Below are 26,455 nucleotides of genomic sequence, written 5' to 3'. Positions count from 1 at the left end.
GTTATGTCTCTGAGCGATTTATTTATTTATTTTTTTACCAAAAGACTGAAGCAGCTCTCCTGCGGGAGTCACAGCCTGGGTTGGAAGAGGTGTGAGTGCCAGCTGACTACTAGGAACCAGGCATGCTCTGTCTTCCTAAATGGTGGGGTTGGGTGTGAGCTTTTCTCGGTTCCACCGCCTTGCCTGGTGGCTCAGACAGTAAAAAATCTGCCTGCAGTGAGGGAAACCCAGGTTTCATCCCTGGGTCAGGAGGATGCCCTAGAGAAGTGAATGGCAACCCACTCCGGTATTCTTGCATGGAGAATCTGATGGACGGAGGAGCCTGTACAGTCCATGGGTGGCCGTCGGACACGCCTGAGTGACTCACTGCCTCTCGACGTGGCCACTAGGTGGTGCTGTTGCCCAGTGGACGACTTGGAAGGAGATGACCTGACCCAGAGTGGCTCCAGCTCCAGAGTGTCCCGTGAACTTCCAGGTGATTTCCTATGCTGTCAGTTCTCCACACTCAAAGCCAGAAGCCAGTTTGACCAGAGAACAGTGGGTCCCATCCAAGAACCAAAACCAATTTCTCTTGCAGGAGATGCTTCAGACTTCCCTACTGGAGGGCTCGAAAGCCCTCAGCTGCTATGTGTGTTCTGCTCTCAACTGAGCTTAAAGTAGGTTTTAATTACACTTTTCCACAGCTGCAGGAAATATTCTAAAAACCCTCATCTTGGACTGGGGTGGCTTCTGAGCCTGGACTAAAACTTCCTCATTTGCTCCAAGAGTGAAGCTTTGGGGCTAGCAACCTGCTGAGGCCAGCAGCTGGCTGTACTTCCTGCTGCCTTGACTTTGCATAATCTGAAGCTGGCCTTCCCCAGGAATTGCCCCGGCCCCCCTCCCACCCTTGCTGGTGGCCTCCCTCCCCTGTCTGGGTGGCACAACCCTCGGGGATTCTGCAGCACCTTTGATACTATGATCTCTTCAGGTTCTGGTCAATTTCCATCCCTAAATTGATTGCCTAGAAAGGCTGAATTTCTGCGGGAGCCAGGGGTGAATATAAGGCCCTGCTCTCTTGAACTTTACATCCTGATGCATCAGGAAGACGGGCCACCAGGAGCCCTCCAAGTCATGTTTGCATAGGGGCAGAACAGGAGTGAGCCTCATGGGCACTGGCCCCAGACGGGCATGATGCAAGTAGAAGGACAGAGGGAGGTAGCAAGTCTGAAGACGAGACTTCAAGGTGTGGGGGCAGTCAGGCCATGAAACATTAGGGGCCCACTGGCTCAGAGGGTAAAGCGTCTGCCTGCAATGCTGGAGACCCAGGCTCGATCCCTGGGTTGGGAAGATGCCCTGGAGAAGGAAATGGCAACCCCCTCCTGTACTCTTGCCAGGAAAATCCCGTGGACGGAGAAGCCTGGTAGGCTACAGTCCATGGGGTCGCAAAGAGTCGGACACGACTGAGCAACTTGACTTTCACTTTCTGTTCAACTATTCCCCTGGGCAGCTCTGAGGTTGGCAGGAAAATAGGCCCTTACTGGGAACAGGAAAGACTTAAGAAAGTTGTTTCCCTTGGGGCCTTTAAGGATCTGCTTTGTGGTGATAAAAGGCATTCTTGGGCTTGAGCTGACTTGACCTGCGTGTGTGCTCAATTGTATACGACTCTGCGACCCCCATGGACTGTGGCCCCCCCGGCTCTCTCCATGGAATTTTCCAGGCAAGAATCCTGGAGTGCGTTGCCATTTCCTTCTCCAGGGGAACTTCCCAACCCAGGGATTGAACCCACATCTCTTGCACTGCAGGTAGATTCTTTGCTGCGGCACCACCTGGGAACCTCTGGCCTGATCTGCCAGGTCCCTAAATAACCCAGATCTCATCCTTACAATGCCACCGCTCTTGCTTTTGGCAGCTGGAAGACCCCACCTCATGACAGGCCAGAGAGGGAAGATGGCTTCCTACAAGGGAACCCGAGCTGGTGGCTTTTCTAGTTTGAACTGAGTTTCCTCCAAATGAGGGGACCCTTTGTGGGGTGTTGGGTCCACAAGCCCCACTTGCTTCCTGTGCTTACTGGAAGCAGAGGCAGGGCTGTGTTGGCAGTTGCTTCCTGCACCCAGCGCCCGCCCGCCCGCCCGCCCTGGGGAGGGGCCAAGCCCGCCCTGCTGGTGATAAGCCAGGGAGGGTTGCCCTCTGAAGGAAACTCCAAAGAGAAAGCGGAGGGGGAGGAAGCACGCAGCGGTCTGCAGGTGTGTGGGCCGTGGCCAGGAGTGGCTGACGCGCCGACCCCCCCAACACACCTGCAGCCCCAGCCCCTCGCAGGCAAGGTAAGCCGGTGGGCAGCTGGAGGCCCAAGGACCCTCCTCGCCCTCGCCCTCTGGCAGCCCTCTCTGCCCAGAACGCCTCTCTCCGTGCGGCAACCTAGACTTTCCACGGCCCTTGAGAGGCGTCAGCAGCTTTGGGGTGGTGGTTCTGAGCTTTGGGCCTGATGGGGACTGTTTTCTGACCTGGGTTCACCATTTCTAGGGTGGGCAGCTGCCAGGGCAGGCTTGGGCTGGGCTGTCGGCTGGGCAAGCAGGTGGACGTTGGGCCCAGCTCTGGCACTGAGCTGGGGGGTGTAGGGGGAGCCCCTTCCTACTCTTAGGGGCCTCGTCTTCCCGTCTGCACAAAGGGAGAGGGCTGGGCAATGTGGTCTCGAGGGGCCCTTGCGAAGCTCAACCATTGTGATGGAGAGAGGGGTCCGAGTTTCTCACCTGGGACAACCCACCTCCCCGGGTCTTGCTGCTGCCGCGGCACTCTGGCCTGCGGGCTTGCCCTCTGGCCCCTTGCCTGTCCCGGGCACCACAGGCCACCTCCCAGCTGCCCACTCTCCTCCTTCCCACCCTCTCCTCAGCGCCGCCACAGCCATGGCGGGCATGAAGACAGCCACTGGGGACTACATCGACTCGTCCTGGGAGCTGCGGGTGTTTATAGGAGAGGAGGACCCGGAGGCCGAGTCGCTCACCCTCCGCGTCACGGGGGAGTCACACATCGGTGGGGTGCTCCTGAAGATTGTGGAGGAGATCAGTGAGTGCCCACGACCCCCGCCGCCCACCGGGTCCCCCAGGGCTTCCGGGCCGGCCCTGCTGCACGGCCCTCGATAATGGAGTCACAGTGACTCAGGCACCAGCTTAATCATTTTGTTCCAAAAAAGACATTTCCCCAACTCAACTTCCCCTCCCTCCCACTGTCGTCCGCCCTTCCTCCATGCTAGCTGGTTCTGCTAAGACCCCCAAGGACCAGACCCGGCCACGGGCCTCTGCGTCAGGAGAGGCCTTGCCTGGGCTGAGGTTGAGGTCCCATTCTGGGGGTCAAGGGGAGGCCAGAGGGGGCTCCTGGTGACTTGGGGACCTGGTCCAACGCCCTGTCCCTGGGCGGAAGCCCTCAGCATGCTGGTGACAGGCCCCAGCCTGGGTGGGACGGCCCTGCCCCCACAGGAAGTTACAGCAGAGCCTCCTGTGGTGTCAACCCTGGAGGGGAGCAGGGCCAGCGACAGGGGGCTTCTCATCGCCTCTCCCCGCTGGGGTGGGGGCTGCCCCTTCCTGGGAGGGTGGCGGGCTGGCTCTGATAGCCAGAGCCGGAAGGCAGGCCCACGATAGGCCCATCCAGCCCACAATCTGGGCCCCTGCGGGTGTGGGGCGGGGGCGGGCTGTCTCAGGCCCATCCAGCCCCCGCCCTGCCACGTGCGGCCCAGAAGGAGGTCAGTGGCTTGTGGAGAGCGTGGGGCCCCCCCAGACAGCCCGGCCACAAGGCTGAGGTAGTGAGGGGAGCCTCCAGAAGGCAGGGCCCCAGGAGGTTGTGAAAGCAGAAGTGGGGAGCAGAGGGTCCCTCAGGAGACTGGGTGACAAGACTCAGGCAGGCCTGGCCAAGCAAGGCAGAGAGGGTGAAGACCAGGTGCCCCAAGAGAAGGCCCAGCTGGCCCCGGGGGACGGTCCACAGCAAAGCAAGAGGCCTCAACAAGGAGCCTGCGTGCTCCTTGTTGGGTCCAGAGTCAGGTCTGCGTGCGTGCTAAGTCGTGTCCAATTATTTGCAACCCCATGGACTGTAGCCTGCCAGGTTCCTCTGTCCAAGGGATTCTCCGGGCAAGAATACTGGAGTGGTTGCCACTCCTCCCCAGGCTGCTGGGCCCCCAGGGTCAAGTCCCTCCAGCTTCTCCTGTCCCCCACCCAGCAAATACTGTCCCCACTCCACCAACTCCCACTCTTTCCTTAGGGCATCAGAGTCACTGATGCCCAGCCAATCCAGCAGTGCCAACCTGGGGCCTGGAGCACAGCTGGGCAGGTGAGACCCAACATTTAGGGGCCGGCTCAGGGCCAGGGTGGGCTGCTACACAGGGGAAGCCAGCATGGAGGTCGCACCCAGCCCAGGACAATATGAATCCCGAGTGAAGTGAAGTGAAAGTCTCTTAGTTGTGTCCGACTCTGCGACCCCATGGACTATACAGTCCATGGAATTCTCCAGGCCAGAATACTGGAGTGGGAAGCCTTTCCTTTCTCCAGGGGATCTTCCCAACCCAGGGATCAAACCCAGGTCTCCCACATTGCAGGCGGATTCTTACCAGCTGAGCCACAAGGGAAGCCCATGAATCCCGAGAGGGGGGCCGCAAACAGGGAGGAGCTAGGCGAGACACTGGGGCACGGGGCGAGTTCTGAACAGGGTGAAGTCTGGGGGCTCTAGGCCAGGGAGGACTCCGGAGTGTGACAAGGAACAAGGCTGGGGGCCTGCTCTTCTGTCCGGTGTTTGGGACTCCATCGTGGAGGTGGAGAGCCACAGGAAGGGTTCCCAGCGGAGGCTATCGGGCTAAGGCAGGCCCCTCCCAACAGGGCGGGCTGCAGGCAGTAAGGACGGACGGGAGGTGGAGCGTGGAGGCGGGACTGCCTGGATGAAATGCGGCTGAAGGCAAAGGGAAGCAGCCTAGCCGTTGTCACCCCGTCCCCAGGATCTGCGGGGAGCTGATGAGGGGAGGGGGGGCCTCTGTCCACTAAGTCGTGTCCAACTCTTTGCAACCCCATGGACTGTAGCCTGCCAGGTTCCATTGTCCAAGGGATTCTCCAGGCAAGAATACTGGAGTGGTTGCCGTTTCCTCTTCCAGGGGCAGACCCAGGGATTGAACCTGTGTCTCTTTATGTCTCCTGAACTACAGGTGGATTCTTTACCACTAGCGCCACCTGGGAAGCCCCCACAGAGTCAGGCAGAGCAAGGTTAAGAGGAGCCCCTGGGGGGCTGGGACTCAGGATTGTTGCATTCATAGTCCCAGAGCCGGGCACATAGGCAGGCGAACAAAGGTTTCTGGAATGATCGAAGCCAATGGATGTGCCCCTTAGCCAGTTGGTTTCTGGCCTGGGGCTCACAGCAGAAAGGTGAAGACATAGACTAGATGAGACTGGCTCCCCCTCACCCTGGGAAAAGGCATGACCAAGGAGGGAGAAGAGGGTCCTCTTCCTGAACCAATGGGGATAGGCAGGGGCTGGCCTGGAGAGGGGCCAGTGAGAGAGAACAAGGGCAGAGGGCCACGAGGAGACGGGAGTGTGTGCCACAAAACCAAGAACCGTGAAGGCACAGCGGGGGGGCTTCTGGGCAGGAGAAGGCTCGAAGGAGGTGGAATTGGGGCAGGGGACAGGACCACTCCCCAGGAAGGGCTCTGACACTAGGGGACACAGCGCTTCCTCTGTCTCACCTGGCACCGGTTCAGGCTCCTGGGGGGAGGATTAAGAGGGGCGTGCACGTCTTCTGACACTGGCCACGTGAGACCTCGAGGCGCTCCCATCTCTATCCGAAAGCCCACGCTCTATACTGGCGCAGCGACGTGCCTGTGTCACAGACACATTCCACTCGCCGCAGGGCAGCAGGCCCTGCTCGGTGTCCATGGCTGCTCACATCTCAGGAACTAGAAAACTGAGGCCCAGGGAGGCTCAGGTCTTGGCCAAGGTCACAGAACTAGAAACCACTAGCTCTTTACGGGGCGCCTGCTGCTGTGTGCTCGGCATAATCCCCAGGCCCTGCTGTCGCCTCTGCCTCCCGAGCTCCCAGAAAGGCCGGAGAGAAGCCATGAAGTTGGGACTTGCAAGAGGACACAGGAGGTGCTGCATGGGGAAGCCCAGTGCCCTGGAGTGTGAGAGGCGGGGGCACTGGGTTCTGGGTTGGGGGCTCCCCCGGGAAGTGACTCCGCTCCGTGGCAGCTGAGCCCAGGGGACAAGCAGGTTAGCCAGCAAACAGCCGTCATGCCACGACCTCAGTCCTGGGCCCCCAGCCTGGCCCTGCTCCTGGCCTGGGCCGGGGATTGGGTGTTCAGCACCTCTGGATCCCAGGCTCGTGCTCAGCACTCAGGGCAGGGCCCACCTAGGCTGACATGGTCGCCCTTGCCTGTGGCCCCGCAGAACGCAAGCAGGACTGGTCAGACCACGCCATTTGGTGGGAACAGAAAAGGCAGTGGCTGCTGCAGACCCACTGGACGCTGGACAAATACGGGATCCTGGCCGACGCCCGCCTCTTCTTCGGGCCCCAGCACCGGCCCGTCATCCTGCGGCTGCCCAACCGCCGTGCCCTGCGCCTCCGCGCCAGCTTCTCCCAGCCCCTCTTCCAGGCCATGGTGGCCATCTGCCGGCTCCTCAGTGAGTCCCCGGGTGGCCCCCATGCTGCCCCTGCCAGGGTCCAGCCAGGGGGAAGGTCCTCTCCCTTGCCAGGCCCAGCCACTGTCACCTCGTCCTTGCCGAGCTGTTGTTCCCCCTCCAGCTTGGGGGGCTGGGACCTGCCCCAAACTGCCCATGGGTGGGGCAGGAGGTCACAGGGCAGGACCCTGGCCTCCCCTTGAGGCCTCGGCTCCCCTCAGGTATCCGGCACCCTGAGGAGATGTCTCTGCTCCGGGCTCCTGAGAAGGAGAAGAAGAAGAAGAAAGAAAAGGAGCCGGAGGAGGAGGTGTATGACCTGACCAAGGTCGTCCTGGTCGGGGGTGAGTGCAGGCTGCGGCAGCCCAGAGATGCCGCCGGGGGGCGCCTGGGAGAGGCCTGGGTGGGTGAGGGGTACCGGGCCTGGCTGACCCCCACCCGCACTCCAGGCGTGGCCCCCGCGTCGTTCCGGGGGATGCCAGCCCACTTCTCAGACAGTGCCCAGACGGAGGCCTGCTACCACATGCTGAGCCGGCCGCAGCCCCCGCCGGACCCCCTCCTGCTGCAGCGCCTGCCTCGGCCCAGCTCCCTCTTGGACAAGACCCAGCTCCACAGCAGGTGCGCAGCCCGTCGGGTCTGCAGGCGCCCTGGCGCCCCATGCCATGTGCCCTGCTCCCAGAGCCCACCCCCTCCCCCGTGGCCTGCTCGGTCTCGTCCCCAGGCCCCCTTTCCTGTATGTGTGTGCTTGCCCCCGAGCCAGCCCGGCCCCCTCCACCGCCCCGCTGCCCCTGGCTCGGCCCTGACCCCCAGCCTGTGCTCTGCTCCAGGTGGCTGGATTCATCGCGGTGCCTCATGCAGCAGGGCATCAAGGCTGGGGACACGCTCTGGCTGCGCTTCAAGTACTACAGCTTCTTCGACCTGGATCCCAAGGTGGGCAGGGTCAGGGAGAAGGGAGGCTGGGTTGTGGGACACGGGGGATCTCGTGTCGAAGGTCTGGGCTCCGCGAAGGTTAGACACTTGTGGGAGTCTGCCCAGCTGTCCGTTTGTGGGTCCACACCCCCGTTGGGTAGCTCCACCAACATGGTGCTGGGCCCCCGTGGATGCCAAGGCCTGTTCCTCAAGGGTTGTCAGGGAGAGGCAGCTCAGTGTAGACCGTGGTAGGTGCTGGGAAGCCTGCTCAGGTGAAAGACGCCTGGGACACCTGGGCTCAGGGAAGGCTTTCTGGAGGCAGCGGCACTGGGACCGGCAGGAACCAGGGCAGGTGAGGGGTGAAGCTTTGCAGGCGGACGCCTGTGTGTACAGCTCCCTCCCTGCCTGCCGTCCGCATGGCAACAAACAGGCTCCATGCATCCGGGCTCAAAAGCCCCGCTTCTCTGTCCCCACTTCCTTGCCAAGCTTGTAAGCATCGTTGTCCACAGAACCCGGGTGCAGTGTCTTTGCTCCCCAGAAGCCTTTCCAGTGGGTACTCCTTGATGCCCTCTCTCTCCTCAGCCAACTCCATCCTGGAGTCTTCCTTCCCCATCCTGTTGAGGTGACCAAGCCCTCCATGCTGTTTTGTTTTGGGCTGTACCGCGCGGAGGGCATGAGGGATCTTAGTTCCCCGATGGAGCTTGTGGCCCCTGCAGTGGAAGCATGGCGTCTTAACCACTGGACCGCCAGGGAAGTGCCCCAGTCCACTTCTTACTTGACTGCTTAGGATCCCCACACACTGCTCGGGGGTCTGCAGCTGCCCTGCCCCTCTCTGCCCTTCCTTCTGTCTCTACAGCCTCTGGGAATTGCGAGCTCCAGGGCTCCCTCTCCAGCCTCCTCTCTCCACCCTCTCTCCCAGGAAGCTCCAGCCTCCTGGGTTTAAGGATCATCTCTGTGCTCTTGAAGCTCTCAGTTTTACCACCTCCAGCCCAGACCTTCCTCCTTGAGCTCTAGACTCTCATGTCCAAGCCCTAGACTCTCATGTCCAACTGGCCATCTCTGCTCTGGCACCTAACAGGCATCTCAACTTCTGTTTGAAACAAAACTCTTGATTCCCTGTCTGCCCAGCGCTTCCTCCTACCACGGACTCCTGGCAAAGACCCTGCACTTACACTCCTCTTGCGGCTCCCAGGCTCAGTAGTTGCGGTGCTCAAGCTTAGTTGCACCATGTAGAATCTTTCTGGACCAGGGAGCAAACCCGTGTCTCTAGCATCAACAAGCAGATTCTTATCCACTGTGCCACGAGGGAAGTCCCATTGTAATTATTTAAACTTTAATAACCAGTCCATTATTTTTTATTAAACTTTTGGTTTTGAGGTAACTGTAGACTCACGGACAATTATAAGAACTAATACATGATGGAGAAGGAAACGGCAACCCACTCCAGTTATCTTGCCTGGGAAATCCCATGGACAGAGGAACCTGGTGGGCAAAGAGTCAGACACTGAGGGAGAGGCAGGCGCTTGCTAGAGGCCCCAGAGCTTTTGATGGCAGAGCTAGCACTGTGGCTGAGGACTCCCGGCTCCCAGGCCTCTCTCACCAGATAGGAGCGTGGAAAACTAGTCTAAAATACGCCTGAGGGCTTTCCTGGTGGCTCAGTGGTAAAGAATCGCCCCCCTGCCAAAGCAGGGGACGCGAGTTCCACCCCTGGTCTGGGAAGACCACACGTGGCAGAGCAGCTGAACCCATGCATCACAGCCACTGGGCCGGGGCTCTCGAGCCCGGGATCCGCAGAAATGAGGTCTGTGGGTACCAGAGCCCATGCTCTGCAACAAGAGGAGCCACAGCTAGAGAAAAGCCCACGCAGCATGAAGACTGTGCACAACCATAAATAAAATCATTAAAAAACAAAAAAACAAACAAAAAAAAGAACTAATACATGAGATCCCAGGCCCCTGGAACTGGGTACCCCAACCACCATCACGATCAGGACCTTGACCTGATACAGTCAAGACACAAGGCAGCAATCAGTTGTCCAGCAGATCCATTTTTAAATATAAAAAGCAGTCTTTTCTCTCTGCCTGCACACACACCATTTCCTACGCTCTTTATCCCAGTGTGTAGATTCGGATTTCCAGCTGGTATCATTTTCTGTCTACCTGAAGGACTTCCTTTCACATTTCTTTTCAAGCTGATCTACTGGTGATGGATTCTTTCAGTTTTTGTTCGTCTCTGTAAGTCATTATTTTGCCTTTGATTTTGAAAAATACTATTCTTTGATGTAGCGTTCTCGGTCAATGTGTTTTTTTCCCTTAAAAATACTGCCCCACAGTCTTGTGGCTTGCTCCTTTGTAGGTAATGTGTCTTTTTCTGACTGCTTTTATGGTTTTCTCTTTACCACTGGCTTTAAACAATTTGACGATCATGCGCCTTGGTTTGCTTCAGGTTTCTCATGCTTGGGGTCCACTGAGCCTCTGGAATCCGAGTTCATAGGTTTCATCAAATTTGGAAAATCTTTGACCTTTGTTTCTTCATGTATCTTTTCTGCTCCTCCATTTTATGGGAGTCTGATGACGTGACTATTAGACACAGAAAATCGTCCCACAGTTCACAGATGCTCTGTTCAGTTTTTTATTTCCCCCAGTCTTATTTTCCTATGTTTCATTTTGGATAGTTCTATTGCTCTATCTTCAAGTTTACGAATCTTTTCTTCTCCCTTGTCTAATCTGTCATTAATACCCTGCCTAGAAGTTCAGTTTTGACCTTTTTAACATTTTCCATCTCTCCTTAACATGCTCATGCTTTCCTCTATCTTCTTGAATATACAAGATATATTTAAAATAACATTTTAGGAACTTCCCTAGCAGTCCAGTGGTTAAGACTAAACCATCCCTGGGTGGGGAAGTAAGATTGTGCATGCAGCAAGGCCAAAAAAATTAAAACTTTTTAGTGTTTTTGTCTACTAATTCTATTATCTATGTCATTTCTGGATCTACTTCTATTGACTATCTCCTAATTATGAGTTGTGTTTTTCTGCTTTTCATGCCTGATAATTTTTAATTTGATACCAGACACTACAAATCTTATACTCTTACATGCTGGATTTTTAAAATACTTTAAAATCTTATTTGGGGATAAAGTTAAGACACTTGGAAACAGTTTGATCCTTCTAAGGTTTGCTTTGAACATTAATAATTGTAATTTGTGATAATTAATTGGGACTTCCCAGGTGGCCAATTGGTAAAGAATCTGCCTCCCAATGTAGGAGACGCGAGAGATGTAGGTTCCAACCCTGGGTCAGGAAGATCCCCTGGAGTAGGAAATGGCAACCCACTCTAGTATTCTTGCCTGGAAAATTCCATGGACAGGGGAACCTGGTGGACTGTAGTCCATGGGGTCACAAAGAGTCGGACACAACTGCGCATGCACAAAGGCAAAGGCAGTTATTAATTAGACCGGACAAAAGTTTACCCTATTACTGAGGCAAGAGCCTCCTGAGTCTTCTGATGTTATATACATATGATGAGGTTTCTCTAATCTCTGTTGGGAATACGAACTCTTCCCACCCTGGTGTGAGCTCTGGCAAATGTCCACGTGTGTCTTTCAGTGTTTTCTTCCATCAGCCTTGGCTTGTTTCCTTACACACACATGCACACTCATTAATCAGCTAAAGACTCGAAAGGGGCCCTCTGCTGATTCCATGTAGAACTTTCTCTCTGTGCAGTTCTCTGCTCTGCAGCACTCTGCCCTGTGAACTCTAGCTGCCTTGGACTCGCCAAATTCTCAGCTGCACCTGCTCACCTCTCACCTTGGGGAATATGCTGGGCTCCATCTGGGGTCCTCCTCTTGCCTGCAGCATTCACACTTGCTCCAGGCAGCAAGCTGGGGAAATCTCACCATTCATTCACTTGTTTCATAGCGATTAGTGGTTGCTGTTCAAGGTCATGTTATCCACTATCTAAAATTCATTTGGTTTTCCTGTTTTCTTTGTTTTGTAAATTAAGTGTTTGTTTTTGCCGCACCTGTGGTATGGGGGCTCTTCGTTCCCTGAGCAGGGATCAAATCCGTGCCCCATGCAATACTGCACCACCAGGAAAATCCCTGAAATTTTATTTTTAATCAAAGTAACAGCTTAAGGAGTTGAATAGTCCCAATAGTAATAACAACAACAGAAAAACACTTCCTTTCTACCTCTCCTTATCCCAGATTTCTGATCCCTAGAGACTGTAGGTTTTAAGTCTTTGGCTTTTTATTCTAGTGTTTACCTCTATATGACAAGCTTAGATATGTCTATTCCCTTGATTTTTTCTTCACTCCATGCATTATCTATTCACTTCGTATGAAAGATGAAAATTTAGCTGTCTTATTTCCTCCCTCCTTCCCCTACAACATACACCTCTTTTGCATCTTCCCAACTGAGCTGTGTTGTAGTTTTTGGTTAAAACAACATGCGCGCGGTTGTAAATGGTAACACATATAAATAGTGTTCTGAGCTAAGCCACAGAGTGACTATACTTCCTTTCTTGGTTTATTTATTTTCTGTTAATTGTCTGTGCTGTGCTTAGTTGCTCAGTCGTGTCCGACTTTTTGCAGCCCCATAGACTGTCACCAGGATCCTCTGTGTGTGGAGGTTCTCCAGGCAAGAATGCTGGAGTGGGTTTCCATGCCCTCCTCCAGGGGATCTTCCCAACCCAGGTTTCCCGCGTTGCAGGCAGATTCTTTACCATCTGTTAATTGCCTATCTGTGCACAATTAGAAGTGAGACGCCAAAAGGCTCTCTGGACACTCTCCGTGAATCTGTGGCCTGCCGTGGGAGCTCTTCAGAGTGATGAGGTGGGATGTTGCATAACCCAGTCCCCCCAACACTGCAGCTGGAGCACAACGCCCCTTTCAAAATGATTGGTTACTTTAGGATATCAATCAGTGTTATATCTTGGTGAGAACCGTGGAATGGTGGCAATCTAGACCCACTGGTTGACTGTTGTCCTGGAACTTCCCTTCAGTATTTCCTGGTAATTCCTATAGTTGACTTCTTGATTCCTGACTCCCTCATTTCAATGGAGCATATATTTCAATGACTTCCCCTAAAATGGCAACATGGTAATAGCTTTCCCTAAGTGGTTTGAAATCCTGTGTGTTTGAAAAGGTCACTGGTCTGCCCTCACATGAAAGTTTGCATAATTCTTGGTTTGAAACATTTTCCTGCCAAATTTTGAAGCAACCTCCCATTGTCCTCGAGTTTCTAGTGTTTCTGTTGAAGAATCTAACTCCATTTCATTTTCAACCCTTCCATATGTGACCCTTGCAATTTTTCCTGGAGGAGTAGGAGAGGCCCCAGAAACTTAAGAATATTCTTGGGAGTTGCCTGGTGGTCTAGTGGTTGGGATTCAGCAATTTCACTGCCATAACCTGGGTTCAATTCCACATCAGGAAACTGAGATCTTGCAAGCCACACAGCGCAGCCAAAACAAGACACAAAAGAATCTTTTCCTTATTTCTTGATGTTTAAAAAAATCTCTCAATAGTATGTCCTCATATGAATCTTTCTTCTTTGATTGTCCCACATACTTGCTGAGCCCTTTCAGACCAGAAGCCTGGGTCCTTGAGTTCTGGAAATATGGTCTATACAATCTCTTTAATAATTCACTGCCTTCCACTTTTCTGTTTTTTTTTTTCCTCCTGGAACTTGGTAGATATTACACCTCCTGGATTTATTTTTACAAGAAAAAATTGGGTATTTATCTTTTTTTTTCCTTTTTCATGTTTTTTGTCTTTTTGTTCTACTTTCTGGAAAGTTCCTTGACTGATCTTCCAAATAATCTATTGACTTTATAATTTCTGCAACTGTCTTTTTAAATTGTAAGAGCTCTTATTTTCTGACTGTCCCTTTTTAGTGTTTTTTTATTTTATTTTTTAGTGTAATATACATTTAGAAATACTCACAAATGTCACCAACACATCAAGCAATAGAACTCTACCAGCATTCAGAAGCCAAGCAGTATCTCCCGCAGGGGGAACCATTACTGTTACTGCTAACACCATAGATTAGTTTTGCCCATATTTGAAATTTACATAAAGGAAGTCACACATTCTATATACTCTTTTTGTGTATTTTTTTTCACTCAGCATTATGCTTGTATGATTCATCCATGTTGCATATAGGGTAGCATATTTCTTCTTGGTGTGTACTATTTCAGGCTGTCAGTATACCACAATTGATTTTAATTCTCCATTCTATTGTTTTGTTATTACTAATTTTTGGCTGCACCAGCTCTTCACGGCTGTGTGCAGGCTTGCGGGCTCTAGAGCGTGGGCTCGGTAGTTGCGGTGCATGAGTTTAGTTGCTCCATGACATATGAAATCTTCCCAGACCGGGGATTGAATTCGTGTCCCCTGCATTGGCAGGAGGTCTCTTATCCAGTACACCAGGCAAGTCCTCCATTCTACTGTTGATGGGCATTGTACAATGTTTAGATTGGGCTATTATGAATAGAAACACTATGAACATTCCAGCATATGTCTTTTGGTGAACATATACCATATTATCTGTAAGGTATACACCAAGAGGTGGAATTGCTGGGTTGTAGGGCACGCACTAGTTTGAAAAATGAAAGTGTGTCCTATTCTTTGTGAAGCCATGAAGTGTAGCCCACCAGGCTCCTATGTCCATGGGATTCTCCAGGCAAGAATACTGGAGAGGGTAGCCATTTCCTTCTCCAGGGGATCTTCCCAACCCAGGGAGTGAACCTGGGTCCCTTGCATTGCAGGCCGATTCTTTACCATCTGAGCCACAGGGGTTATGGGGCAGACACTGGTTTAGCTGTAGTAGATAACTACACCCCCGTACACCCCTACCAGCAGTGATGAGAGTTTCAACTGTTTCACACATTCACCAGTACCTGATATTTCCTGCCTTTCCCATCTTAGCTATTCAGGTGGGTGTGTAATAGTATCTCATATGGTATTTTGTTTGTTTATTCAAGCAGTTTTACTGAGATATAACTTCTATACCACACAAACCACCCACTGTAAGCAGTTTATTTTTAGTAAGATACAGCTATGCCACCATCACCACGATCCAATTTTAGAACATTTCCATCACCCCAGAAAGCTCTCTAGTGCCCATTTGCAGTCATTCCTTCTTCCACACCCAGGCAACCACTGATTTGCGTTTCTGTGTGGCTTTAATGTACGTTTCCCTGATGACTAGTCAAGTTGAGAACTTTTTCACATGACTGTTAGCCCTTTGGATATCCTCTTTTGTGAAGTTTCTGTCCAATGTTTTACCAGTTTCTACACTGAGGTACTTATCTTTTTCGTACAGCTTTGTAGGAGTTCTTCATATATTCTGTGCAGAGTACTTTGACAGATAAATATATTGTGAATATATTTTCACAAAGCACAGAATACTTTGCCTTTTCATTCTCTTAGTAGTTTATTTTGAGGAACACGAGCTCCTAATTTTAATATAATCTGAGTCATAGTTTTGTTTTATGATTAATATATTTTACATCCTGTTTAAGAAATCTTTTATTCTAAAATTGCACAGATGTAGTCCTATTTTTCTCTAAAGGTTTTACTGTTTTCACTTTGATATTCAGATCTGCAACTCAACTGGAACTGATATTTGTATGTGGTAAGAGGCAGAGATACAAATACTTTACTTTTTTTTTCATTAAAAAATTTTTTTTTTTTTTACCATATGGGTATCCAATTGACCCAGGTCCATTTATTGAAAAGAACATCCTTTCCCCAGTGATGGCAAGATTTCCCTTGTCCCAAGGTGAACATACATGAGTCTCTCTCTGACTCTCTTTTTAAATATTTTTTAAAAATTATTTGGGAGTGCCGGGTCTTAGTTTGCAGCATGCAGGACCTTTGATCTTCACTGCATCATGCGAGATCTTTATTTGCAGCATGTTAACTCTTAGTTGCAGCATGTGGGATCTAGCTCCCGACCAGGGATGGAACCTGGGCCCCCGGCACTGGGAGCACAGGGTTTCAGCCACTGGACCACCAGCAAAGTCCCTCTCTCTAACTCTCTTTGATTCCATTGATCAATTTGTCTCTGTCAATACCATGTTGTCTTAATTACTATAACTTTGTGATTACATTCCTTTTCAAAATGGCTTCCTGTTCTTGTTTTAGGAGTGCAGAATTTTGTCTCTGTAAGGATTTCAACTAGTGTTTGAAGTGTTTTTCTGCTGTCTACATTGTCTTTATTTCCTCCGAGTTCTTTTTCCCCCTGACTGTACTTCATGCCAGCAGTTTTTGTTAAATGTGGATAATCCCTGCCTGCCCTTTCATACTTAGTAAGGCTCTAAGAAGCCAATTAGAAACCCGAGTGGATGAACAGGGCTTGGCATTTGGGAGGGTCTCCTGGCGAAAATGGGGCAGGAATGCCCCCTCATTGTGGGGGGTTTCTCTTTGGCTTCCCAGCAGTGAAAGCTCTGATCTCTTGACTGGGGAATAGAAGGCTCATTGCCAATGTCTTTGATGGCAAATGGAGAAGGGCTGAGGGTGTCTCATCTTTCAAAATGCCAACTTTCTCTTCATTCAGCTGTTTTCAGTACAACGTACTCCCACCCAGCTGTGCCATGAGTGCCAGATGCACTGGCTCAGCATCTTGAGAGAGTAAATCTCTGGTTTCTACCAGGTGCCAGCTGGGAGCAGGGAGTCACTCGGCTGCAGGGAGTAGGGAGGAACTGTTCCATTTACAGGCTTTCTATGGTCCTCATTTGAGCCCACCCTCGCCTCGCAGAAAGGCTTCCCTGGTGGCTCAGACAGTAAAGAATCCACCTGCAATGTAGGAGACGAGGGTTCAATCCTTGGGTTGGGAAGATCCCCTGGAGAAGAGCGTGGCAACCCACTCCAGTATGCTTGCCTGGAGAATTCCATGGACAGAGGCGTCTGGCGGGCTATAGTCCATGGGGTTGCAAAGAATAGGACACTGAGTGACTAACACCTTCACCTCCCAGACCTGAGCCTGTCTACGACATGAACTGGGATGCCTTTGTTCAGATCTTAGTTCTTTTTGCTGTTTGCTTTCTGATTTTTCCAAGCTCATTAGTGCCTTTGCCTTAGAACAAGAGAGGGAAAAGAGTGTGAGAACCCAGCTCTCCTTCTCTGCAACTCAGTCCTTGTCCACGTTTCTGCTTTTCATCTTCCAAAATTTTGTTAGTATCTCTCAACCTGCTTTAGTCCCCTCTCTCTTCTTAGTTCTTTTGGCTTTATCCCTGTTATGGCTTTGCTATTGATGCTGGTGGGTTTCAGAGGAAGTGTGGGCTTAGTCTTACTTCTATGGGTAACTGGAGTTGCCCCTTTGAGCTCCCTGCTCCTTCTCTCTGGAATGTTCTTCCTACCACTCTTCTCGTCAGTGGTTCCTTGTCATTCCCAGGTGTCAGCACAGCAAGCCCCCTCCCCAGGGAAGCCTTCCCGGAATGCTTCCCTCTGGGGAGTAGCAGCCCTCCCCACCCCCACACCCTAGTTCCATTCTTTCTCATCACCATCAAACTCGTGGGATTCTTGCCTGAGTCCACGAGTGAGCCCCTGTTTTGGAAGTTACTTCCTTTATCGCTTTGAATCACTTATTTTTTGAGAGATTTACTCAGCCCCTGCCTTGTCCCTTCATGCAGGGCACACAGTAGACAAATAGTCGATATCTGCACAGAAAGGTTTAGAGGGAAGAAACCACCGCCTGCCTGGGCAGATGGGGTTGGCAGGCTGCGGTTGGGGTCTGCTGCCCATGTGGAACCACTCCATGAGCTTGCACAGCACAGGTCGGGCTGAGGCCGGAGGCTTGCGGGGAGCTGGGTGCATGGGGTGCTCAGGACAGATGTCACCCAACCAACCCAGCCTCCCCCTCCCTCCAGACAGACCCAGTGCGGCTGACCCAGTTGTATGAGCAGGCTCGGTGGGACCTGCTGCTGGAAGAGATTGACTGCACCGAGGAGGAGATGATGGTGTTTGCAGCCCTACAGGTGCTGGGCAGGCCGGGGGCCCCCAGGGGCTGGGTGCAGGCCAGGCCTAGGGCAGGGTCTTCCAGGGGGAACCCTGTATCCGGGGAAGCCCTTTTGGGCAAATGGGCTGCCGGCTTAGCCATCCCTGGCCATGTGCCCCCTCCAGTACCACATCAACAAGCTGTCCCAGAGCGGGGAGGTGGACGAACCAGCGGGCACAGACTCAGGGCTGGACGACCTGGATTTAGCCCTGAGCAACCTGGAGGTGAAGCTGGAGGGGTCGGCGCCCACGGACATGCTGGTGAGGAGCGGCTCCAGTCAGGGGCTGGGGTCAGGGTTGAGCGCAGGGGCTGGGCGCCCCCTGACTCCTCTTCTCCCCAGGACAGCCTCACCACCATCCCAGAACTCAAGGACCATCTCCGGATCTTCCGGTGGGTCTGGATCCAGCCTTGGCAGCCCTGCTGGAGGGGGGCCCAGTGCGGAGAGAGGATGGGGGGGAGGGAGGTGGCCTGTCCTGAACCTCCTGCCACACCCTCAGGCCCCGGAAACTGACTCTGAAGGGGTACCGCCAGCACTGGGTGGTGTTCAAGGAGACCACCCTGTCCTACTACAAGAGCCAGGACGAGGCCCCCGGGGAACCCATCCAGCAGCTCAACCTCAAGGGTGAGTGATGGCGGTCTGCAGGACAAGGGCAGGGCCGGGCCAGGGGCGTGCAGGGGCCTCACCTGACCCACCTGGGACTGGCCAGGTGAATGCTCTCACCTGTCTCCAACTAAGGGCCGGAAGATGCCCTCTGACCCGAGGCTGCTGTGCAGGGCTGGCTTTCACCCAGGGCCCTCGCACCAGGGCTCCTCTCCCCAGCCCCCTAGCCCATCCCTTCTTCCTCCAGGCTGTGAAGTGGTCCCTGATGTCAACGTCTCAGGCCAGAAGTTCTGCATCAAACTCCTGGTGCCCTCCCCTGAGGGCATGAGTGAGATCTACCTGCGGTGCCAGGATGTGCGTGAAGGGCCGGGTCCAGGACCCCTGGAGGCTGGAGCTAAATGGGTGCTGGGCGGGGCCAGGCCAGGGGCACGGGGCGGGGCCAGGCCAGGGGCAAGGGGCGGGGCCAGACCAGGGCCCTCACCTCTCTCCCCGCCCCTCCCACCCCAGGAGCAGCAGTATGCCCGCTGGATGGCTGGCTGCCGACTGGCCTCCAAGGGCCGCACCATGGCGGACAGCAGCTACTCCAGCGAGGTCCAGGCCATCCTGGCCTTCCTCAGCCTACAGCGGACAGGCGGCGGCGGCGGGGGCTCCGGCAACCATCCCCAGGGTCCCGATGCCTCCGCCGAGGGCCTCAACCCTTATGGCCTTGTGGCCCCACGCTTCCAGAGAAAGTTCAAGGCCAAGCAGGTGCCAGGGAGAGTGGGTGGTGGGACTGACCAGAGGGTTTACCTGGCCAACCTCGGCCCCTGGATCTCCACAGAGCCTTCCCCTGGAAATGCACGCGCTCACTCGCTCATTCTCCCTCCCGGGTCCTGGGACTGGGTGTAACCCTCTGGGAGGGGTCACAGTCCAGCCGCCCCGTCCTCCACAGGGCCTGGCTCAGCTCACGCGGCTGAATGCAGACAGGGTGCACTCCAGTGGCCCCACGCTGGGCACTGTCCCCACCGCAGGCTCCACATCCTGTCTCCTTGATGGGGACAGGCTGGGGGTCTCAGGGACCTTGGCAGCCCCTCACCAGCTTGGTCCTGCAGCTCACTCCACGGATCCTGGAAGCCCACCAGAATGTGGCCCAACTCTCGCTGTCTGAGGCCCAGCTGCGTTTCATCCAGGCCTGGCAGTCCCTCCCCGACTTCGGCATCTCTTATGTTGTGGTCAGGTAGGAGCCCCACCCCAGCCTGCTCAATTAGGCACAGCCCTCCCCTGCTGCCTGGGGGCAGCGTGTGAAGCCTTCCTTCCTGTCCTCGGAGGGGAGACCTTACTGAGGGCAGCCCGTGTGCACTCCCTCCATCCTGCACCTGTGCAGCACACACTAGAGAGCAATCAGGCCGAGAGAGCCGGTGGCCCCCTGCACCCATCCCAGCCCTGCCACACACCGTTCTCCCTGGGCCTTGGGCAGCTGGTCTATAGGACAAGGTTGGGTGGCTGCTGTGAAGGGAGCACCCCCTTTGACTGCCCACTTTCCAAGCCTGTAGATAGGAACAAGCTGAGGATGATGCTAAAAAAAAAAAATGTTCCTATTGAAAGGCATGGACTATTTGGCTGACGCTGCTAAATGCTATCATAGGGATTACATCAGTGAAGCCCCATTTTCCACATGAGGAATTTGAGACCCAGAGAAACTAAGGGACTAACTTGCCAGCTTGCTCCTGAGTGCCACACCAAGCTCTCTGGGTGGGCTCCGGGGCCATGCAGAGTGGGGGTGGAGGTCCCCCCCTCACACTTTCCACTTGGGCACCAGGTTCAAGGGCAGCAGGAAAGACGAGATCCTGGGCATCGCCAACAACCGACTGATCCGCATCGACTTGTCTGTGGGTGACGTGGTTAAGACCTGGCGCTTCAGCAACATGCGCCAGTGGAACGTCAACTGGGACATCCGGCAGGTGGGCCTGGAGTGAAGGTGGGGGAGGGACCTGGGACTGGGCCGGACCCAGCCAGGGGCAAGGCACCAGCCCTCTGACCGCCCGCCCCACAGGTGGCCATCGAGTTTGACGAGCACATCAACGTGGCTTTTAGCTGCGTGTCCGCCAGCTGCCGCATTGTGCATGAGTACATCGGGGGCTACATCTTCCTGTCCACTCGGGAGAGGGCCCGGGGGGAGGAGCTGGACGAGGACCTCTTCCTGCAGCTCACCGGAGGCCACGAGGCCTTCTGAAGCCTGTCTCACTGCCCCCGCCCGCTCACCACCTGCCATGACCACTCCTAAGTCCACACCCGCTGGGACTCACCGTCCACACACTGTCCAGACATGCAACGACCGAGCTGGACCCATTCACTCACTGTCACTGGCTCTGTGTAGACCAGGGTCCTGGCTGGGTCAGACCCTGCCATCCTCCGGGAGGGTAGGCCCTCATTTGCACAGCACCCGCCCTTCCCTTGTCTGAGTGGCCAGGACCAACACCTCTGACCCAGCTGAAGTCCCTGAGCACACGAGGAAGACTGGCTGCAGCCACGGGATGATGACTCGTAGTTTCAAATCAGTTTCTTTTTTATCTTTTTACATTTTTTAAAAAATAAATATTTTATTGTTGGGTCATCCCTCTTCCTCTGGAGCTATGCTTGGAGTCTCTCTGATGCTCTTTCTCTTCATTGCCAGCCAAAGAGAGGGGCTTTCCTGAGATAGAGAGGAGAGTTTGTTAGAGAAAGGAGAACTAAGTCAGTCTGAGGTTGCAAGCTGGGAAAGAGGTGAGGGCAGAGGGCACAGGCTTCGGGCACAAAGAACAGGGCTGGCTGGGGTAGTGGTTCTTACGGGTAGGGCGCAGCTGCAGGGCCTCCTTGAAATACTTGGGAGGCAGGACGCCATCAGCATTCCCTGGAGTCAGGATCACCCCATTGGTAGAGCGAAAGAAGGGGATTCCATCTGCCGACAGAGCCAGACCTGTGATTCAAGCCCTCTCAGAAGGCCTGGGGTGGTCCCTCCTGTGTGCAGACTCACCTGCCAGGGCCAGGGGCCCATTGATGAACACAGCCACTTCACAATTTGGCCGCATGCCTGAGTGGACAATTGGAGCTGGGGCCTGGGGCGTCTGGACTGTAGTTATCAAACCTGGGCGGGCTGGGATCCTGGGCTCATTTCAAGGGGTGAGGAGGGGATTTGTTCCTGCATGCAAGTATGGGCTGGCCCTGAACAAGAGGCTATGACCCTCAGAGGGGGACCTGGAAGGACAGACTGCGTAGGAGTAGCTTGGGAGAGGGGCACTGACCACTGATGACACCAGGGTCCCCAGGCAGTCCTGGGGCCAGGTGGATGTGTGTCCTTCCTCGGCAGGATAGGCCCTTGAGCAGGATGGACGGCCAGTGCTGCCGGAACGTGCCATGGACGAGCATCAGGGGCAGGGCCTGCGGGGTCTCCAGGGGCTCCAGCTCCAACTCAGGCACCTGGGATGGATGCGGGGGGAAGGGCGGCAGTGACCCTCCCTGCACAGGCAGGGCTCTCACGTGGCTCTGCCACTTGTCCCCTTATGACCCACCTGCAGGGAGTGACCCTGATTGGCCCGGATGAGGGGGCCGGTGCTGGGGTCCCCTGGCTGCAGGGCAAAGCGCTGCTTCACATTGGTGTCCACCACGCGTTGAACATCTTCAGCTGAGAAGCTGCGGAACTGGGGCAGCTGCAGGAGGGCGTCCAGGGGCACGAAACCATCTGTGGGGAGGCAGGGTGGTAAGGAAATGACCTTGCTCTGGCCCGCGCCAGAGTTCACAGGGGGAGCCTCAGACCGCAAGACCAGAGCCTATGTGACCTTTAGACAGTCCCCCCTTTCTGGGCCTCAGTCCCTCACCTTACATGAAATAGGCTCTGTCTCATGAAGAGACAGGACCCCCAGTCTCATAGAGGGTCACTAAGATCAAGGGACCCTTTTGAGGACAGAACCCAGCCCAGAGTGGACACTTAATAAACATCAGTTGCCCCAACACCCCTAGTGCCCAATCTTGGCGTAAGTGTTTATTGGGCCACTGGGCTGGAGGTATCACCAGGCCTGGCCAGACACAGGCTCCTCTCCCAGTCCGCCCTGGACATGATCCTGGGCTCTGGGCCTCAGCCTTCCCTTACATGGCAGGGATGTACCTTCTGTGCTGTCCCCACAGGACTGTGGTAGGAGCCATGGGGGAAGGCGATTACCGACTGGCTCACTCTACTCCCTGGGCTCCAAGCACTCCTGGGCCCAGCCCCTAAGATGCTCACTTACCGGCCCCCATGGGAAGGCCCAGCTTCAGGGCCCCGTGGCGCAGGGCGTAGGACAGAGCCTTGGACAGCTGGACATCTTGGTCCTGAAAGAGCCCAGAGCTGACCCTTAGTCCCAGTGGTAACCCTGCCTGCCCAGCTGCTCACCCTGAAATCTGAGTGACCTGCCGCAGAAGGAGACCAGAGGGACAGCAGTCCCTGTGCTCCTGGGAACAGTATGACCCAGCAGCTCCTGCTCCCATGCCATCAGCATTTCCCAGGGAGCAGGGCTCAGAGCTGCCCTCCCCGCCCTCCCACATTGGGAGCAGGGGTGAGGGTGGAGAGGGGAGCACCTGGTCCCGGGGGGGTCTGTGAGCCCTTCTACCCTTGGGCCCAGCTGTTTCCCGCCTCCTTCCTCCAGAGGAGTTCATGGCCAAGACCTGTGGGGAGCAGTGACATGGGAGACTGTTAAGGACCCTCCCATCTCCCCATGCTGCCCGGTGTCACAGAGCCTCAGGATTTGAGAGCTGGGAGGGGGATATTCAGATCACTAAATTCACTTCCCACCCCCAACTCCCTGGAGCCGATAGGGAAACTGAGGCACAGCAGGCAAGACTTGCCCAAGGTCACACTATGTCAGCCACGGGTCCCAGGGAAGCTGAACCCCCCTGACCCAGGCTCGTTGGTCTGCTCCGCAAGGCGCGCCTCGGGAGGCGCGGCCGCCATCCAGGCTAAAGTGCGGAATTGTTTGGACCGGCCAGACAGACGGAACAGGGACAGACAGGAAGACTCACCGACTCCGGGTGCCGGGCAGCTGATCCGGCGGGGCCCTGAGCGCAGGGACCGGCCAATGAGAAGCCGAGAAAGAAGGGGGCAGGCATTTCCGCTCCGAGGAAAGGGGCGGAGCCTGCGGGAGAGTGGGCCTGTGAGTGCCTGCTGGAGGCCGGAGCTTCCGGATGGTGGGAGGGGTCCCGGCATGTCTAGGGTTGGAGCCAGGACCTTTGGTTTGCGGAGACAGGGGCACTCGGGGAGGCAAGACCTCTGGTTTGGGGAGACAGGGGCACTGGGGAGAGACAGGACCCAGGACCTCTGGGTTGTAGGGATGCCGGGGAGTCTAAGGGATATCTGGTAGCAGGAGCCTAGGAGCTCTTGCTGGGATGATAAGACATTTTACTGCCTAGGGAGTGGTCAGGGGGATGTAGAAGGGCTGCGGGGGGGTGGGTACCCTCAGGAAGTCTGTGACAGAGGGGGCCAGCTGCCGCGCCCAAGGGAGGCTGTGGGTCCCCCGAGGTGACAGGCTTGGCTGTGTCCTCCCCAGAACTGCCCTCTCCAGACCATGGACCCTGAGGTGTCCCTGCTGCTGCAGTGCCCCCCCGGGGGGCTGCCTGAGAAGCAGGTTCGGGCAGAGCTGAGCCCAGCCTATGATCGTCGCCCACTGCCAGGAGGAGACAAGGCCATCATCGCCATCTGGGAGGGCCGGCTTCAGGCCCAGCCCTGGCTCTTTAATGCCCCCAAGTTCCGCCTGCACTCTGCCACACTGGCACCCACTGGCTTGCCAGGGCCACAGCTGCTCCTGCGCCTGGGCCTTACTTCCTATCAAGACTTCCTGGGGACCAACTGGGCCAGCTCAGCTGCCTGGCTGCGACAGCAGGGGGCCACCGACTGGGGTGACAAGCAAGCCTATCTGGCGGACCCCCTGGGCGTGGGCGCTGCACTGGCCACTGCTGACGACTTCCTTGTCTTCCTGCGCCGCTCTGGCCAGGTGGCTGAGGCACCTGGGCTGGTGGACGTGCCCGGTGGGCATCCTGAGCCTCAGGTGAGATGCCAGGCTGGGCGCAGAGGCACAAAGACCCACAAAGCTCAGCTTTGTCTTCCTCATCTCTTAAAAGGGGAGTTGGCCTGGTGCTTCTCCAAAGTCTCTTCTTAGGGGTAGCCTCTCAGCCTCTCCGCTGAATCCTGTCCCAGACCCATGGGAAGCTAGGGAACTGGGGGTGGGGGTGGGGATGGAGAACCTAGCTGAACCAGTAGTTGCCCATCTGGAAAAAGAGGGCTGGGGTCAGAGGAAGTGGCCCTCAGGGCCAGTGCGTGTGGGGGGGAAGTAGGGCGGAAAGAGGGGAGCAGAGACTGAGCTTGACCTCTCACAGGCCCTGTGCCCAGGTGACAGCCCCCTGCACAAGGACCTCCCTGGGGAGCTGGTGGTACACGAGCTCTTCTCCAGTGTCCTCCAGGAGATCTGTGATGAGGTGAGTGAGGGGCAGGCAGAACAGAGTAGTGGGCAAGGAGGGAGGAGGTAGAACAAGCCAGAATTCCATAGGTCCAGACTGGCACACGGCTTGTGGGATCTTAGTTTCCTGACCAGGGATTGAACCCAGGGCTTTGACAGTGAGAGTACGGGACTCCTCCTAACTGCTGGACTGTCAGGGAAGTCCTAGGCATCCATCATTGAGCAAAGAGCTTGGCTTTGCAGCTAGGCACACTTGAAATGGAATTCTAACCCTTGCCTCTGTGTGCCTCAGGGTTTTCCTCCCTACAGTGGGGATAATGATAAATGTCTTGCCTACTTCCCCACCAGGTTTGTTGAAAAGAGGGGTAAATAGGAGTCCCAGTTACTAAATCAACTTCCCTTGGGTGACTCAGGGCAAACTGTTCCATCTCTCCAGTTCTAGTTTTCCCACATGAAATGAACGTGCCCAAGATCTGACTTTCTGTGACTCTCGGCACTTGAACTACAAACTGTAAAACGCTGTACTAGGGTAACATGCTATTCTTCATTGAGGGGGCGGGGACGTGGGAATTGGGCACTGACAGGTGGTATCCCTGGCCCCAGGTGAATGTGCCGCCACTCACCCTGAGTCAGCCGCTGCTGTTGGGCATCGCCTGCAATGAGACCAGTGCCGGCCGTGCCAGTGCTGAGTTCTACGTCCAGTGAGTGATCTCTGGGGGACAGAATCCTGGGTCCTGGAGTAGGTGGGTGGTTGAGGGGCATGGCTGAGGGAGATGGTGCTCTACAGGGCCCCTCCAGGGGCTAAGCACTCACCAGGCCACTCTCACATCCTGTCCAGGTGCAGCCTGACTTCTGAGCAAGTGAGGAGACACTACATGAGTGGGGGACCTGAGGCCCACGAATCCACAGGAATCATCTTTGTGGAGAAACAGGTTCGAGGTGGCAAAGTGTGTCATTTGGATAAGCATCTGGGTTGGGGCTTGCAGAGGCCTGGTCATGCACGTCTGTCTCCCAGGCCTGGGTCGGACGGGGCTCCCAGATCTCAGAGCTTCTCTCCAGAGCCACAAGTCCTCACGGGGTTGCCTTCAGCCCAGGGAGAGTGCCAGGGACCTGCTCAGCCCCCTTAACATGAGGTTCTGAGGCTCAGAACTGTGGGCACAGCTCCCACAGGAAACCTGACGCTGAGATGTCTGGGTCTCACTGTCTCTCCCCACAGAGTATGCAGAGGTTGCAGGAGACTGAGATGTGGGCTGAGCTCTGCCCCTCAGCCAAAGGCGCCATCTTCCTCTACAACCGGGTCCAGGGAAGTTCCACCTGAGTCTCCTGGAGTCCCCAGCCCTATCACCACAGCTCGGAAGACAATAAAGGACTTTATTCTTGGATTCCTTTGGCATCTGCTGTTTGCATGAGACAGAGGGGGCCACTGGGAGAGCCCAGGGAGGGTGAGAGAGACAGGACAAGTGACTTGGGTTAAAAAAAGGCCCAGGCTCAGTCTTGCCCTCTGCAAGCTGAGGGCCGTGCCCCTTTGCCAGGTTCCAGTGAGGCTCCAGGCTGACTATGGGGTGGAAGGGTTTCCCGAATCTGCCTGCAATGCAGGAGACCCGGGTTTGATCCCTGGGTCGGGAAGATCCCCTGGAGAAGGAAATGGCTACTGACTCCATTATTCTTGCCTGGAAAATCCTATGGACAGAGGAGCCTGCAGCGGGGCTATGCGCAGGGTCGCAAAGAGACACGATCGAGCGACTAATTTTCACACTTCACTTTACGGGGTGGAAACTGCTTTGTGAAATGCGTCTCGGTGCAGAGTGGAGTAACAGCTGTGTCCGAAGGAGTGAACAACAGAGGTTGAGCTGAAAGCCGCACTCAGAGCAGGACCAGTCCCGCCGGT

General features: G+C 55.1%; 3 protein-coding genes across 7 annotated transcripts; 2 read left to right on the top strand and 1 right to left on the bottom strand.

Annotated features, from left to right (window-relative positions):
- Window positions 1-2,139: 2,139 nt before the first annotated feature.
- Window positions 2,140-20,720, top strand: FERMT3 (FERM domain containing kindlin 3). Its single transcript, XM_070360129.1, has 15 exons — window positions 2,140-2,300; window positions 2,867-3,039; window positions 6,390-6,623; window positions 6,842-6,961; window positions 7,067-7,235; window positions 7,445-7,547; window positions 17,399-17,506; window positions 17,652-17,786; window positions 17,867-17,916; window positions 18,024-18,148; window positions 18,375-18,481; window positions 18,635-18,874; window positions 19,219-19,343; window positions 19,926-20,067; window positions 20,160-20,720. The coding sequence occupies exons 2-15, from the start codon at window positions 2,880-2,882 to the stop codon at window positions 20,337-20,339; spliced, it is 1,998 nt and encodes a 665-aa protein (XP_070216230.1). The 5' UTR covers window positions 2,140-2,300; window positions 2,867-2,879; the 3' UTR covers window positions 20,340-20,720.
- Window positions 20,620-23,261, bottom strand: TRPT1 (tRNA phosphotransferase 1). Of its 4 annotated transcripts, none has more exons than XM_005894129.2 (8): window positions 23,138-23,194; window positions 22,697-22,783; window positions 22,369-22,450; window positions 21,655-21,824; window positions 21,388-21,562; window positions 21,120-21,176; window positions 20,934-21,044; window positions 20,620-20,798 (listed from the first exon to the last, which is right to left on the bottom strand). In XM_005894129.2, the coding sequence occupies exons 2-8, from the start codon at window positions 22,772-22,774 to the stop codon at window positions 20,707-20,709; spliced, it is 765 nt and encodes a 254-aa protein (XP_005894191.2). In that variant the 5' UTR covers window positions 22,775-22,783; window positions 23,138-23,194; the 3' UTR covers window positions 20,620-20,706. The 4 variants fall into 4 exon arrangements, with proteins under 4 accessions (XP_005894191.2, XP_070216231.1, XP_005894192.2 ...); XM_070360130.1 differs by lacking the exon at window positions 23,138-23,194 and adding an exon at window positions 23,017-23,036; XM_005894130.2 differs by lacking the exon at window positions 22,697-22,783 and having other exon boundaries at window positions 23,138-23,261.
- NUDT22 (nudix hydrolase 22) lies at window positions 23,137-25,949 on the top strand. 2 transcript variants are annotated; one of them, XM_014477701.2, is made up of 6 exons: window positions 23,137-23,268; window positions 23,662-24,159; window positions 24,488-24,586; window positions 25,171-25,268; window positions 25,406-25,499; window positions 25,784-25,949. In XM_014477701.2, the coding sequence occupies exons 1-6, from the start codon at window positions 23,194-23,196 to the stop codon at window positions 25,883-25,885; spliced, it is 966 nt and encodes a 321-aa protein (XP_014333187.2). In that variant the 5' UTR covers window positions 23,137-23,193; the 3' UTR covers window positions 25,886-25,949. The 2 variants fall into 2 exon arrangements, with proteins under 2 accessions (XP_014333187.2, XP_005894190.2); XM_005894128.3 differs by having other exon boundaries at window positions 23,266-23,375.
- The last annotated feature ends 506 nt before the right edge of the window (window positions 25,950-26,455 follow it).

Source organism: Bos mutus, chromosome 22, assembly GCF_027580195.1.
Source record: "Bos mutus isolate GX-2022 chromosome 22, NWIPB_WYAK_1.1, whole genome shotgun sequence".
NCBI classification, from domain to species: Eukaryota; Metazoa; Chordata; class Mammalia; order Artiodactyla; family Bovidae; genus Bos; species Bos mutus.
Note: the sequence above shows the minus strand (reverse complement) of the source record. Positions and strands in the feature narration are given on the sequence as shown.